Raw genomic sequence first — 16861 nt, forward strand, 5'->3', positions numbered from 1 at the left:
TTTAACTGAAAAAATAAAGTTTTCCACCTTACGGATCCTGTCTATCTTCTTCTTTTAGGAACGTAACCCCTGTGAAAAATAAATCATTTCTGTATAGCACAGTTCCTACTTTGCAGAATTTCAATCAATACTGGTAATTATGGATAAAACGTGAAAATCAAAGAATACCGTATTTATTATTTGACTTTCCTACAAGAAGAGATGCGTAAAATAAATAAATCAACACTTACAATTGAATATCTGTCCAGAATAAAAATGAGATTTGAGGCTGATATTGCATCACGCACCCGATGGAGTGCTCGAAGCGGTTGTGGGACGCTCCAGGGAAGACGAAGTATGTCCCTCCTAACTGTTTGATGAATCGAAGTCTCTGGAACTGAGGCGTATCGATGATTTTGATAACCAGCGGGTGGAATTCCATGTGCCCGTGAATGGGATCGTTTAACACCTGAAAAACAACACACTGAACGGTTACCATTCATGGTGATCCACTCGCATATCCGTACAAGTGGGGCCTGGCAGATCTTTTTTGACGTTCAGTCCCCCAAAAATTGAACTGCATTGTGCGGCTGCGATCCATTATAACGGATTGCGTATTGCTGTGGGAAGGGGACTGGCAGGGCGCACTTCTGCCAGGCGTAGCGGCTTTATTTTTGCTGTTACTGTATTTTTGCCTAAAATGAACTGTAATTATGTGGTCACAATCCATTATCCTCATCCCATATTCATGTGAGCGGGAGTGGTAGAAGGCACTTTTGTCTTTTGGTGTGCCGTTCTGACCCACCTATAGTGAAAGGCGTGGTTGTAAATGTGATCCATTATCCACAGTCAACTACTGCTGAAGTCACGGGATTGAAAGAGCACATGTGTCAAGCGTGACAGCTCTTTATTCCATTCTTTCCGCCTAAATTGAAAATCAACTATGTGGCTTCGATACCCGACTTACGAACGAGTTAGGTCCAGGACGATGGTTCGTAAATTGAATTTGTTCGTAAGTTGCTCCAGTGCTATATTTTTGTATCTCAAGTCATGTGTATTTGTATAGCCCTTAATCACAAGGAGTCTCAAAGGGCTGCACAGACTACAGATTAAGATCGTTGCGCAAGAAAAAACTCAAAAACTTCATCATGAGCAAAATGAAGAAACCTTGAGAAGGGACCTCACATGAGGTAATCCCCCTTACAGGATAATCAGGCTGCAATGGATGTTGCAATAACAAATAATACACAGATATTGTCAACATAAAATATAGGTCATTCATAAGCTATAGAATAGAAGTGTGTTTTAAGCCTTGATTTAAACAGTTCCACTAAGGTGGAAGTTCAGTACTCATAGGGAAGAGCATTCCACAGCACCGAGGCCCGAATGGAGAATGCTCTTGAACCAGCGGTTCTCTTCTTGGCTCTTGGGATCACTAGTAGTTTTTAGAGCGAAGGCTCCGGACCGGAACATAGGGGGTAAATTAAATCTGAAAGATATGAGGGAGGCAGGTCCATGCATGAATTTGTATAATACCAACATGACCTTAAAATCACATCTTAGGCTAACAGGGAGCAAATGCAGGTTAGCTAAAATCGGGTAATGTGATCAAACTTCCTTGTCTTAATTAAAAGCCTCGCTGCAGCATTTTGTACCATCTGCAGGCTCTTGATTTTGGACTTCGGGAGACCGGAGAGTAGTGCATTACAGTAATCAAGACGGGAGGTAACACATGAATTATAATCTCTGCATCCAACCAGGACAGCATAGGGCGAATTTTAGCAATGTTGCGAAGATGGAAAAAAGCTGTCCTAGTAATAATCTTAACGTGTGTTTGAAAGAACAGATTGGGGTCAAGCGTGACACCTAAATTTTTGACTGAGTCACTCTGGGTGATGTTGCATTTGTCAATGTTCAGAGCAATTTTTGAGAACAAGTCACAGCATTTAGATGGACCAATAACAGTTTAAGGTTTATATACATATGTTTAAGGCTTGTTAAAGATAAATAAAGTTTAGTTCAAGTTAATTTTGGGGTATGCGCTTCAAGAGGTCCTCCTCCATGGTAAAAAGTGGCCGAAAAAAAGCGTTCTGAACATTTTTCCAACTGCATAAAGCTTTCTTACTCCATGTTCATTTCAAAAGAAACAGCTTGCCAACAATTTACACCAACCAAACTAAATGGATGCACGAGATATTAAACAATAAAAATGTCAATGTTCTTAGTGCGCTGGAGATAGTGTAAGCATAGAATGTGAGGTGCGCATGAATGATGTTAGTCGGGCGACGAATTTCGCGAGAGTAGGCGAGCACGAGAGTTTAGTTTTGAAGTTTGGTGTGTTTACTAAGAGACCATAAGTGTTTTTGAGTATTTTTACATGAATGAGGAGCAATCTATTACCCACACAAAACGACACGCTACATTGGTGGATTACGAGCAGGTGAAGGAGAGTTTACATACAAATTAGGAAGCGGAAGCGGATTTTTTCACTTCGGGGTGGATGCTGGGTGATCTCTCACAGCTCCAAACGCAACTAGCGGCGGAAAGAAGCACTACAGTAATGTCATGTACTCTGAAAAAGGTGAACCCAATACAAAATCTAACTTAAAACAATGTCCGGATATTTTTAGACTCCCCACCAAAAAAAACCTTTGTTTCTGATGTTTGTAAGTAGGGGAGCGTCTGTATCCCCTTTTAACTACAGCCTTGAGCAAGGGGCGAATAAGCGCAACTTTTCTTCCAGTTAGAGTCAACTTTTACTGAGAGCGGAGTCCTAGAGAGCAAATTTATGCCGTGCAATGAGGCTCTTTTTTCATTCTTGAAGCCTAAATTGAAGAGCACATGTGTTAACCCCCTGTCGACCATTTCATCGAGCAGGGGGCCTCAGAGTACATGTCAAAAATAGGAAGGGGTGGGGAGGTACTTTGCAAATTTTCGCCATATTGCATCATTACAAACACTACAGTTTTGTAAGACTTTGTGGGTTAGTGCAACAGAATACTATATTTTTTGCATACTGTATTTTTTTTACTTAAGACCCAAGGCTTGCAGGGGTGCTTAAAAGCAAAAACATGACAACCCTGAAAAGGAATATGGCGATTATCAAGAAATCGAAAAAAGGCACACAAATGGCTGCCCTTCGCAAGTTGGATGGCTGTAACCAGTGTTCCCTCTAAACTGCGCGCATGCGCAATTGCGCACTGCTTGCACATTCTCAGCGCACAAGAAAATCTAGCCAGCGCACAAAAATGAGGGCTCAAAATTACTAATTAAGAAGCGACTTAAGTCAAAGTGCATGAAGGTAAAAATACACGGGTTCCCCTGACGTTGTGTCCTAAATGCGGTATTTTGAAGTCGAGTCGAAGTAGAACAAATTTGAGTAAAGTTAGTAGAGTTTGTCGAGAACCGGCTTCTTCGGCTCGGCTCACGAAAAGGAACTGGCTCTTTCGGGTCCTAAACGGCTCTTCAGGTTGTTTTTGCGTCTTTAATCCCAACATGAACAAACATTATGTAAAATTATGCACAAAATGACTTAAAGGAATGGGGAATAGAACAAAAAAGAAAAATATATCATAATGAAAACGTAGTGAAAAGCTGAAAAAAAAGAAACAAAAGGAAGAGAAAAAAAAAGAAGGAAAATTTTAGAAAAAAGCCAGAAAAAAAAGAAAAAAAAGAAATGTAGGAAAAAAGTAATTGGAGAACAAAAGAAAAAAGTAACAGCTTGGAAAAAATAAACACAATGAGATTTTTTTAAAGGAATTAAAAATAAAAAAAAGTAGAAAAAAAACACGGAAAAAAGAAGAAATGAAAAATGAAATTTAAAAAGTGTGTGCTGCATTCAAATAATTTCCAATTAAATCAAGTGAATCTTGTTGCCAACATTGTACTTCCACTAAAAAATGTGATTAAGTACAGTTCTGTATCTTACAACTGACTAAATGTTAATATTATGCGACAAAATTTATCAGGAAATAAAAAGAAATGGATATCTTGTGAAAGAATTGTAAGAACAAACTACGTTTGTAGGCTGTACAACCTTTGCAATAGTACACGAGTCAATTCATTCAAAAGAGAAAAATAACTTTGCATTGCCGGAAACTCAGCAAAATGTAACTTGATGTCAAGTTTTGGACATGTTTGATAATGACTTAGTTGCCACACTTGGGATTGCTGTTGCTCACTGTTGTTTCAAGCGTTGCTCACCGGCTTTGTGTGAACGCTCAGACCCGTGGAAAATTAGAGGGAACATTGGCTGTAACCAAAGATAGTGACTACAATGTAAAACAATGAAGGCTTTAAAAAAGAGGAAATCTTCTAAGGACACAATTAGCTGTTTTGTACAGTGAGGAATGTGGTGGGGATGAACCTTATTTGTTTGAGGACCCTCTTCTATGCGCCACAACTTCTCCAAGCTGCTCATGATCCGCAGTCGATCACCGAGTGGCCTTAAAAAAAGATTTGAAAAAAAAGATGAAAATCCATTCAGATTAGGTCTGAAATATGTCTTTATTCAAATTTAAAACAATTTGGTTCTAAATGTATGCTATATTCAGAAAAAAGTAACACACACACACAAATCAATTTCTTTAGTGTAGTTATTCATCTTTTACGATTAAATTTAACATTTTGAATAAACATGTTTCCAAAGTGAAGTGCTAGGTAGAATAGAGATAGACTTAATCAATCAATTAATTAATATATCAATACATACTTTATCAGTAATAACTTTGACGACAAAAAATTCTTATGAGCACAAAAAATTGCAAAAAGTATTATTAAGGTAGTGGTTGTAGTGTGAAAATACGTCACGAAACATAAAAGTCACTGAAAAGACTGAAGGTCACACATGCCTTGGCTAAAATAAAATTCACTCATGCTTATCAAATGACATTATTTAAACTATACACATTGCCTTATACTGTCAATTTTAGCTTGTATCAACAATTTGAATGAAATGAAACAGGAAGGGGAAAGGATAAGATTATGAGGTGAGTGCTTCTTAAATTTTTCAATGGAAAAGTCTCCAGGGGCTCAAAACAAGTAGTAAAACTGGCTCAACGTACAATATAAACATATACAACCCCTAACAAAAAGTATGGAATCATCGGTCATGGACAAGTACTCACTCTGACATTTTATTCTGTGGAAAAAACTCAGATAAAAGTCATGAGGAAAAAAATACATTTTTAAACAGTACAACTCCTTGGCATTCAGAAATGAATAAAAAAAACTTTGTGGTGGTCGGCAAATGCTACCTTTATAGACCAAGCAGAGGGAAAAAGTATGGAATCACTCTATTCTGAGGAAAAGAATACAGATGGCCTTTAGTTGTTTGTCTTGACGCCTACATGTCTTCCTTGGCCTACCAGTACGCTTAACTATATACACATGCATGTATACATACACATATATATATATACAGTATATATATATCTATATATATATATATATATATGGTTTGTCCATAATGAACACCATGTTGAGACAAAAGGGTGTCCACATTTGAGCTTGGCACCAGGACACCCTAGGCCGTAGTTCGATGATCGACTTTGTCGTCGTTTCGTCGGACCTGCGGCAGCATGTTCTGGACACTCGGGTGAAGAGAGGGGCTTCGACAGTGGGGGAGGATGCCGGCCCGACCCGGCAGACCCAAGAGTGTTGTGAGGGTCTGTTGGGAACGGCTGGCAGAATCTCCTGTCAGAAGAAGTTTCAATTCACACCTCCGGCAGAACTTTGCCCATGTCCCGAGGGAGGCGGGGGACATTGAGTCCGAGTGGACCATGTTCCGCGCCTCCATTTTGTCGAAGCGGCTGATCGGAGCTGTGGCCGCAAGGTAGTCGGTGCCTGCAGCGGCGGCAACCCTCAGACCCGTTGGTGGTCACCGGCGGTGAGGGATGCCGTCAAGCTGAAGAAGGAGTCTTATCAGGCCTTCCTGGCCTGTGGGACTCTGGAAGCAGCTGGCAGGTATCGGCTGGCCAAGCGGAATGCGGCTTCGGCGGTTGCCGAGGCAAAAACTCGGGCATGGGAGGAGTTTGGCGAGGCCATGGAAGCCGCTTTCCGAACGGCTTCGAGGAAATTCTGGTCCACCATCCGGCATCATTGGGGGGGGGGGACGGGACGGTGTGCCATCGACACTGTTTATAGTGCTGATGGAGCGCTGCTGACCTCGACCCGGGACGTTGTGAATCGGTGGGCAGAGTACTTCAGAGACCTCCTCAATCCCACCGACACGTCTTCCTCTGGGGAAGCAGAGCCTGAGGACTCTGGGATGGGCCCCAGCACCCCCGCGACCCTACTGAGGATAAGCGGTGCAGATAATGGATAGATGGATATATATATATATATATATATATATATATCCATACATATAGATATATGCATATGGTCGACACAATTCGGTGCCGAAAATAGTCGACTTGAATGAGATTTGTCCCGTAACGAGTGGAGCCGAGACGAACTCGGCGGTGCGAGTTAGCCTAGCTTTAGCGCCACCTCTATTCGGACCGTCAATGAATGGGGGGGTACGTCATTTTCAAAGTTATTTTTTTCCTGGTTTGTGCTTTTGCGTTGCTTTTGAACATGGGTCCCAAGAACAACAGCGACAAAGGGAAGGCTAAGAGGAAAACAGTGAGGCAAACGATTGGACTGAAAAAGGAAATAATCGCTAATAAGTATAAAAATGGTTTTCGAGTGTCCGATCGCATTGCAAAGTTGACAATTTAGATTTTATAAAACAAAGAAGCAATAAAAGAAGCTGATGTGTGCGACGAATGGGGACAAATCTACCCAGTACTGAGCCACTTGGCAGGAGTTGCTCTGGTCATTCCAGTCTCCAGCGTCAACTGCGAGAGGGACCTCTCCACAATGAACAGGGTAAGGGCATGACTAGAGGTGCTGACAGGTGTGCCAAATATGCATAATATTTGGTGTGGATGTAAGGTACATAATTGTCAAGTAAAGGAGAGTACAAATGTGTGCTCCAAAGACCTCCCACTTTAATTTATTTTGACTAATTGTTGTTTTCTTATAGGTCAAATCAGACCTCGGGAACAGACTGAAAGGAGAACACCTTGCTGCCTGCCTGAGAGTCTCCATAAATGGACCAAGCCCTGAGGTGTTTACTTTTGGAAGAGCTATGGAAATTTTCGTTACAAAGGCAAGAAATATTAAATGCTCAATGGCAGTGTGAGTGAATAAACAATGGACTGAATGAGTGTGTGAATTAATTAATGTGCCATGGCTTTTTGAATTAAGATTAAATTGGAAATATTCCTGATATGACTTTGTGTGCTCTTAAGGATGATACCAACCTGTTATGTTTACATTATACAGCAATTTATATTACATTCAGTGGTCTCAAAATGCCCTAAAGAGATACACCAGGCTTAAAAATGTACACACACACACACCATGTATTTTTTCCTTCTACAACGTCCAAGCTACCTTAATTCTTGAACTTATTTGGAATAAACCTAATTCATGTCGAGCAACTTAGTACACACTCACAACAAACTGTATCATATATATATATATATATATATATATATATATATATATATATATATATATATAAAATGTTACATTATATATCACATGTGTCAAACTCCTGGCCCGCGGGCCACGTCCGGCCCGCCGTGTAATCATATCAGGCCCGCAAAACCATTTTACGTTATTGTTATTGATGGCCCGTCAATATGAACAAGGCCGTCTCATCCCTGGTAATTATATTCTGACGTTTTAGTCACTGTACCTATTCCTTCATATATACGCGTATACTATACTATATACCAGGGGTCGGGAACCTATGGCTCGCGAGCCAGATATGGCTCTTTCTATGAGTACCTATGGCTCAGAGACAAATTTAATTGCATGCAATTTTTCTCCATCTCGTTCAAAACTTGAGCCGTTGATCATGTTCAGATACATGCAAAGCCAAAACAAAGCTGAATTTTAAAGCAGTACTTTAAAGAACATATAGGGCACGTTTTCACTACAATTTACAGTCAAGGTGTCCCACCAAAAAAACTTGTTTGGGCTGTACAACGCTAAAGAATCCTTTATATAAAAGCTCACAATACAATCTGTGTTCAGTATTCAGATACTTTTTGATGAATCCACGGAAAAAATTGTAAATACGCCAAAACACCGGAAGAGAACTTAAAGTGATTTGATTGGGTGAGTGGGAGGGATGGGTGTAACTATACAAAAAGTGCAAGCACTCCCTCCCATCTCTCGCCCTACTCCGTCTGCGCCAAAGGTAAGCACATCAGGCATTTCAATATTTCTACTTTTGACAGGAGGTATATTAAAGAGAGCTAAATCTTTTGGGATCATTTTCGTTGCTTCGAGATGACGATGACGTTTTTTTAATATATACGTTGACATGGAGCAAAGGAATTTGAATGAAATTTTAATGTTAAGTTGTTTATGTTAAGTTCTAAGCTGTATAATTTAACAAGATATTTTTATTTACAGCAAAATAATACTGTATAAGTGATTTATGGTTTAAATTTAATAATCTTGTCTGTTTTTATTCATATTTATGTTCCAAAAACATTCAGTTTATGTGTGTTCAATAAATGTTTATCCTGGTTGGCCCGCGACCTTAAGTGTATTTTGAATTTCGGCCCCTTGTGCAATTGAGTTTGACATCCCTGATCTATATGATATAACAAAACACCAAAGATTTTTTTTTGTATTTTGTAAGGGAAAATAAGACAGTTTTTGTATATATATATATATATATATATATATATATATATATATATATATATACATACACAAATACGACAGTTTGTAAGGGCATGGAGCCGTGGAGGTTGACAGGTATGTCGATGGGTTTTGTAAAGCAAATGTTTTTTAGCTAGCTATCTGGCTACTTTTTCACCTTTTTAGCTTTGTAGCAAGCTTTTAATATTTTTTGCATGATATCTAGCTAATATCTTCTTTTTTGTCAGTAATCAGGCCAAATTTTGGTCCCTTTTCTAAGCTAACTATATTGTGTTTTTTTTCTCTATCTGGTTATTTGTTTGGCTTTTTACTTTTTTCAGCTAGAGATGTAGCTCCCTTTTAGTTTTTTACCAGTTTACTTTTCTAGGGAAGTATACGGCAAATTTTTAGCTATTTAGCAAACCATTTATCTAAGCTGCTATTTCAGAAATTCATATCAAACCAATGCCCTTTGCGCTAATTAGCAACAAAAGTATCTTGACGCCTGAAAAAAGGTTGAAGACCCCTGGTATAAATCATGTCTAAAACCGACCAAAATAGATTTAGCCCAAAATCTTACAGAAAAGAGATACTTTTTTTTCTGTAGTCACCTATTTCAAAGGATGTGTTGTCGATCCGTGTGATGTTGAGGTTACGAGGGACAGAACAGGACCAACTGAAAGAACACTTTTACGTTTGTAAAAACAAGACAAAGAAAAGAAAATAGACTTACTGAATTCCCATCTTCTCCAGATCGTCCTTCTGGAGACATTGTAACACAATGCCGGTGATTTTATTTTCTGGCGAGAAAAACGGGACACAATACCTGTCAACTTAAGCGTTTTCCACAAAAAAGGAAATATTTTTGGTTGTGGGCTGTAGTTGGGTGGATTCTATTATTGTTATTAAAACATGTTAAATAAATCTAAAACAAAGATTAAAAACCATAAGCGAGTGACCTAATTGAGTACAGCTCAACATAAAAATATCTGCTTTTTACCCCCCGAAAATATATTCTGTACAGTAAGGCTCAACAGATATCTGTTTTTCAGGGCCAATACCGATAATTGCTCTTAAGAGGAGGCCAATAACGGATATTTTGGAGCAGATATTTATTTGCTGAAACAGATTAAAAATGGGCGTAAGAATCTTTTCATAATGCAATTACAAAGACAAAATGTACAGTGCATCCGGAAAGTATTCACAGCGCTTCACTTTTTCCACATTTTGTTATGTTACAGCCTCATTCCAAATTGTATTAATTTAATCTCTTATCTCAATATTCTACACAAAATACTGCATTATGACAATGTGAAAAGTTTTTTTTTTTTAACTTTTTTTTGAATTTATTAAAAATAGAAAACTAAGAAATCACATTTACATATGTATTCACAGCCTTTGCCATGAAGCTCAAAATTGAGATCAGGTGCATCTTTTTTCGACTGATCATCCTTGAGATCTTTCTACAGCTTAATTGGAGTCCACCTGCAGTAAATTCAGTTGATTGGACATGATTTGGAAAGGCCCATAGTTGAGTGTTCTCCGCCCTGCTTTATTCCTGGACCCTGGCTATTTCAGCTGAAAATGAAAATCTCCATTCTGATCCCTGCATTTGGAACCACCAGGACTCTTCCTAGAGCTGGCCGGCCTTCTAAACTGAGCGATCGGGGAACAAGGGCCTTAGTCAGGGAGGTGACCAAGAACCCGATGGACACTCTGTCAGAGCTTCAGCGTTCCTCTGTGGAGAGAGGAGAGCCTTCCAGAAGGACAACCATCTCTGCAGCAATCCGTCAATCAGGCCTGTATGGTAGAGTGGCCAGACGAAAGCCACTCCTTCGTAAAAGGAACATAGAAGCCCGTCTGGAATTTGCCAAAAAGCACCTGAATGACTCTCAGACCATGAGAAACAAAATTCTCTGGTCTGATGAGACAAAGATTGAACTCTTTGGTGTGAATGCCAGGCGCCATGTTTGGAGGAAACCAGGCACCGCTCATCACCAGGCCAATACCATCCCTACAGTGAAGCACGGTGGCGGCAGCATCATGCTGTGGGGATGTTTTCAGCAGCAGGAACTGGCAGACTATTCAGGATAAAAGGAAAAATGAATGCAGAAATATATAGAGATATCCTGGATGAAAACCTGCTCCAGAGCGCTCTTGACCTCAGGCTGGGGCGAAGGTTCATTTTTCAGCAGGACAACGACTCAAAGCACACAGCCAAGATCTTAAAAGATTGGCTTCAGAACCACTCCGTGAATGTCTTGGAGTGGCCCAGCCAGAGTCCAGACTTGAATCCGATCGAACATCTCTGGAGAGATCTGAAAATGGCTGTGCACAAACGTCTCCCATCCAACCTGATTGAGCTTGAGACTTATTGAAAAGAAAAATGGGCAACACTGCCGAAAGATAGGTGTGCTAAACTTGTGGGATCATATTCAAAAAGACTTGAGGCTGTATTTGCTGCCAAAGGTGGATCAACAAAGTATTAAGCAAAGGCTGTGAATACTTATGTAAATGTGATTTCTTAGTTTTCTATTTTTAATAAATTCAAAAAAAGTTAAAAAAAACTTTTTCACATTGTCATAATGGAGTATTTTGTGTAGAATTTTGAGATAAGAGATTAAATTAATACAATTTGGAATGAGGCTGTAACATAACAAATGTGGAAAAAGTGAAGCGCTGTGAATACTTTCCGGATGCACTGTACATCAAATGAAAATGTAATACCGCTCTGAAACCTTTAATAGCAAATAAACATTTAGCAAGTAAATGTTCTGCATTTATATGCTTTTTATAGGAGTTTGTGCTACAGCATTAAATGTCGGAGAGAGTACTTTTTGCTAAGGGTCGTTTATGTTTATATTGTATGTCAAGCCAGTTTTGCTACCTTTTTGAGCCTGGGCAATCTTTTCCATTGAAAGTTTTAAGAAGCACACACCTTAGAAATGTATCCTTTTCCCATCCCGTTTCATTTCGTAACATTCAAATTGTTGATACATGCTAAAATTGACAGTATATGTTAATGTGTCTATTTCAAATAACACCATTTGATAAGTATGAGTGATTTTTATTTTTGCTAAGGCATGTGTGACCTTCAGTATTGTATGACTTTTATGTTGTTTTGTGACGTATTTTCACACAACATCCACTAACTCAATAAAACTTTTTGCAATTTCTTGTGCTTATAAGAATTTATTGTCGTCAAAGTTTTTCCTGATAAAGTAAGTATTGACATATTAGTAGATTAAGTCTATCTCTATTCTACCCAGCAATTCATTTTGGAAACATGTTTACCCAATATGTTAAATTTAAATGTAAAATCACTTCATGATTGTGTCCCACTTATTGTTGAATGAAATTACAGTTGTAAATCTTGATGTTTGAAGTCTGAAATGTGGCAAAAGGTCACAAAGTTCAAGGGAGCCAAATAGTTTTGCAAGCCACTGTACTTTAAACTAAGTATCCACTAGTTGTGACAATTTCTGTTAAAGAGTAATAATAATAATATTATAATAATAATTTCCTTGTATTGTCATTCTGTGTAACAATGTACACAGAACGAAATGTCGATTGCACCTGACCCGATGCAGCCGCAGCCAAGAGAGGGCGCCGCCGACCACTTTTTAAGTCTTAGGAATGACTCGGCCGGGGCGCGAACCCGAACCTCCCAGTCTCAAAGCGGGCGCCTTACCATCATATGTAGAGCAAATGAAGTCTGTAAAATCCTGCACTGCTATGTCTAAGCAAAACTAAATTAACTGCAAGAAGGAAGAGAACCAAGAAGAATGCTAAAACATCTATCCGTCCGTCATCTGCATCGCTTATCCTCAGTAAGGTCGCTGGGGTGTTGGAGCACATCCCAACTATTTCCGGGCAGTGGGACAATTTAGACTGGCCAACTAACCTGACATGCATATTTTTGGAATGTGGGAGGAAACTGGAGTGTGCATAGGAAACCCACGCAAGCATGGGGAGAACATGCCAACTCCGCACAGGAAGGCTGGTAGCTGAATTTGATCTCATGACCTCAGAACTGTGTCACGGACTCGCCAACCAATCAGCCGCCGTGCCGCCCTATGCTTAAATATGTTTGGTGTTAATTATTTGGTAAAAAACACAGATTACATATTTTACATAATTTGTCATGTAAAGACTATATAGGTGTCGCGTTGTTTAACAGGATTAAAATCGCTTAAGGGAAATAGTAATCGTTAAAAGAATAATAATTAATTGACTGAGATTGACAGGTATAGTAGTGTATACTACTACTTAGTTTATATGATTGAGTTGTTTTATTGTTTGTTTTTACCTGCAGTTCAGAACGAATTAATAACAATGTTTCTGTACATTACTAACACCTAACCCCCAGTTGTAAAAGATGAACAACATTTACCCTATGTCGAATGAAAATCGTATTAATTACTCGATGGGCCTACACTCGTAATGGAGTTTCTTCTGGGAGAAACAACATAAAATACGATGTCGAAGATTTATAAGATAGGGCAATCAAATGCAAACCTCGAAATAGGTTCTCCCATTCTCCGAGATGTTCAGCTCTTAAGTAGTCACAAGTCTTTTCGATCCCCCATTGAGAAAAGTTCAATTCGGGAGTTCGGTGTCGGTCCACTGAGCCTTTTTTCTTCGGAGTCTGGAATTGATCTTCCGGGATCATCGGAGAATTTCGTTTACGGCTTGACATGTTGATATTGAGCGATAGTTGGAGGGATTATTTTTGTTTTAGAATATGACTCAACAAAATGTGTGCTCGTTGGCGAGTTTGAGTGCAAATGGAGAATACATGTGGTCAAAGTTGTCATTCGAACGAGGAGACATGCATTGTTGATATCTTTGTACCCAGCACCTCTGAAATAGACGCCGCCTTTTCCGCTTCCACCCTTTTTGAGAAGACATGCTTGCGGGATTCATAAATCTAAAATATAGGGTCATTTTTTTATTTTTTTTTAAACACGCGTTGTTTCAGACCCCTGTTTCTCGACTTCAAACCAAGTGTATAGCTTTGTTGTCAAGCGTAAACTGTTGAAAGTGCGAATTTTACTGCTCTGCTCAAACGAGTATTAAGTAAGATACTTTGGCATACGTCACTTCCGCATTTACAACCGGTGTTAAAATTCCCACAGTAATGTACAGAAGACTATCTGGAGCAACCCACTACCTAGCTTGCCACGTGGCGGCCACATTGGTCGGGTCAACGTTTCCATTAAGGCAGGGGTCGGGAACCTTTTTGACTCAAAGAGCCATAAAAGCAAAAAATATTAATTTTATTTTGGGAAAGAGCCACACCATATATTATGAGACAAATTTACTAAATTGCTAAACCGGCGCCCCAGACAAAAGCTTAACAAGCTTATTTTTGATGATTTGATAAAAAATTATGAAAAGAGAATAAAGCCAGAGCCCCTGTCCCAAATTCAACAAACAGACCACTTTAAACTTGTCTCTTTCTTGCAATTACTCAAGATCGGTTAAACTCCTTTTGACCTTTTTTTTCATAAATATTGGTTTCAAAACCAGATGCAAGCATTTATTTTGTAAAAAAGTCACAACATTCTGAGAATAGGGAGCCTTATGTGCTTACATTTGGCGAGATATGGGAGGGAATGCTTGTACTTTTTGCATAGCTCCACCCATCCCTCCCACTCACCCAATCAAATAACTAAATTCTCTTCCGGTGTTTTGGCGTATTTACAGTTCTGTGGATTCATCATAAAGTATCTGAACACTGAACACAGATTATATAGTGAACTTTTAAATAAAGGATTCTTTAGCGCTGTACAGCCAAAACGAGTTTTTTTCCCCCTTTTTTTGTGTGACACCTTGACTGTAAATTGTAGTGAAAAACGTGCCCTATATATACTGCGAAGTGTTGCCTTTGAATATAGCTTTGGTTTGGCTTTACGTGTACCTGGATAGGATAGACAACTCCGGTTTTGAACAAGATGGAGAAATTTTGCATGCAATCAAATTGGTCTCTGAGCCACAGATACTCATAGAAAGAGCCATATATGGCTCGCGAGCCATAGGTTCCCGACCCCTGCATTAAGGCAATATTTGTAAATGGGAAATCAATCATAACTTGCTCCTTTTAAAAAACAATTTTCATTTCAACTTTATTGTCAACGTAAACAAGTGCTCTTATTATGTAAAATTAATTTAAGAAATATAAAAATTGAGTTCATCCAGCCATCCATTATCTGCACCACGTATCCTCCGGAGAGTCACAGGGGTGCTAGAGCCCATCGTAGCTGTCCTATGGCAGTGGGCAGGCTACACCCTGAACTGGTTGCCAGCCAGTCACATAAAACAACCATTTATGAACAATTAATCAAATTACAAAGTGCATTGAAATTTAACACTGTCATTTCAAACTATATTTCAAAATCAGTGTTTAGAGGATATTTTAAGACTTTTTTCCCCCATGCATAACGTTGTAACAATGTTTTATTTTTATTTTGCAAAACAAGATAAAGAAATAATCATATACAGTGGCTTGCTAAACTATTTGGGCCCCCTTGAACTTTGTGACCTTTTGCCACATTTCAGACTTCAAACATAAAGACATACAACTGTAATTTGTTGTGAAGCATCAACGATAAGTGGGACACAATCATGAAGTGGAACACACTGTTGTGGAGAAGTTTAAAGCTGGATTTGGATACAAAAAGATTTCCCGGGCTTTAAACATCCCAAGGAGCTCTGTGCAAGCAATAATATTGAAATAGTAGGAGTATCAGACCACTGCAAATCTACCAAGATCGGGCTGTCCCCCTAAACTTTCAACTCATACAAGGAGAAAACTGATCAAAGATGCAGTTAAGAGGCCCATGATCACTCTGGATGAACTGCAGAGATCTACAGCTGAGGTGGGAGAATCTGTCCATAGGACAACAATCAGTCGTAACTGGACAAATCTGGCCTTTATGGAAGAGTGGCAAAAAGATTCAGATTCAGATTCAGATCTACTTTATTGTCATTCTAGTACACGTGTATACAGAACGAAATGTCGATACATCTGACCCGCACAGTTTCCTTGAATGTACAGATATAAGTAAAAGTTGTATTGTATTATGGCTACGTATAGAATTTTACCATAGTGCCGATAGTGCAAGAGGAGTAGCTAACCAGATGTGCAAAATGGGCAGTCAGGTTAACAAGTCAGGTAAACAGTAACATTAACACTGTAACAATAACGCTGTAAGTACAATAGTGCAGAGAGCAAATGTGCAAGGAGTGGCAAGCTATAAAGAACTGCCAGTAGTGCAAAAAGGAAGCCATTTCTTAAAGATATCCATAATAAGTGTTGTTTATGGTTTGCCACAAGCCACCTGGGAGACACACCAAACATGTGGAAGAAGGTGCTCTGGTCAGATGTGACCAAAATCAAACTTTTTGGCAACAATGCAAGATTTTATGTTTGGTGTAAAAGCAGCACAGCTCATCACCCTCAACACATCATTACCACAGTCAAACATGGTGGTGGCAGCATCATGGTTTGGGCCTGCTTTTCTTCAGCTGGGAGAGGGAAGATGGTTAAAATTGATGGGAAGATGGATGGAGCCAAATACAGCACCATTCTGGAAGAAAACCTGATGGAGTACGCAAAAGACCTGAGACTAGGACGGAGATTTGTCTTCCAACAAGACAACGATCCAAAACTTAAAGCAAAAGCTACAATGCAATGGTTCACCAAAAACATATCAAGGTGTTAGAATGGCCAAGTCAAAGTCAAGACCTCAATCCAATTAAGAATCTGTAGAAAGAACTCCCCCTCGGATGGGTCTGGCCTTGATGCGGCGAGGGGGCTTGCGTTTTCCAGTGACCCTGGAGAGCGATACCGTCGGGAGCTTGCTCCTGGTAGGGTCACCCATGGCGGGCCGGTCTCCGGGCTAGGTTCCAGACAAACAAAGACCCGAGTGTGTCGGTACGCTGTGAGGTGGCAGCCCCACCAACCGACTATCCTGCGGAGGGCTAACTCACCCAGGAGAAACCCCCTTTGTTACGAAACTGACCAGAGAAAGAAGCTGGACTGACCAACACGGTAACGGACCCCAGCCTGCCCCCGACCAACGAGTACGGATCGACCTTCGTCGTAAGACCCGTGTCGCCACCTGGAATGTCCAGACACTTCTTCGCCCCGGAGCTGCCACCCTGCTGT

At 39.7% G+C, this 16861-nt stretch overlaps 1 protein-coding gene across 2 annotated transcripts in view; it reads right to left on the bottom strand.

Moving 5' to 3' along the window:
- The window catches only part of samhd1a (SAM domain and HD domain 1a), a 38891-nt gene extending 25316 nt beyond the window's left edge, over positions 1 to 13575 (bottom strand). The window contains exons 1-4 of one of the 2 annotated variants that reach the window (XM_088333063.1): positions 13207 to 13575; positions 9422 to 9488; positions 4346 to 4424; positions 288 to 448 (exon numbers count right to left, since the gene is read on the bottom strand). In XM_088333063.1, coding sequence (XP_088189189.1) covers positions 288 to 448; positions 4346 to 4424; positions 9422 to 9488; positions 13207 to 13387 — 488 coding nt within the window. In that variant the 5' untranslated portion in view covers positions 13388 to 13575. The remainder of the gene's footprint in view (positions 1 to 287; positions 449 to 4345; positions 4425 to 9421; positions 9489 to 13206) is intronic. The other variant, XM_088333062.1, reaches the window with a different exon arrangement.
- Positions 13576 to 16861: the final 3286 nt, after the last annotated feature.

The sequence above is a fragment of the Urocampus carinirostris genome, chromosome 3, assembly GCF_059441175.1.
Source record: "Urocampus carinirostris isolate Australia breed hairy pipefish chromosome 3, RoL_Ucar_1.0, whole genome shotgun sequence".
Taxonomy (NCBI): domain Eukaryota; kingdom Metazoa; phylum Chordata; class Actinopteri; order Syngnathiformes; family Syngnathidae; genus Urocampus; species Urocampus carinirostris.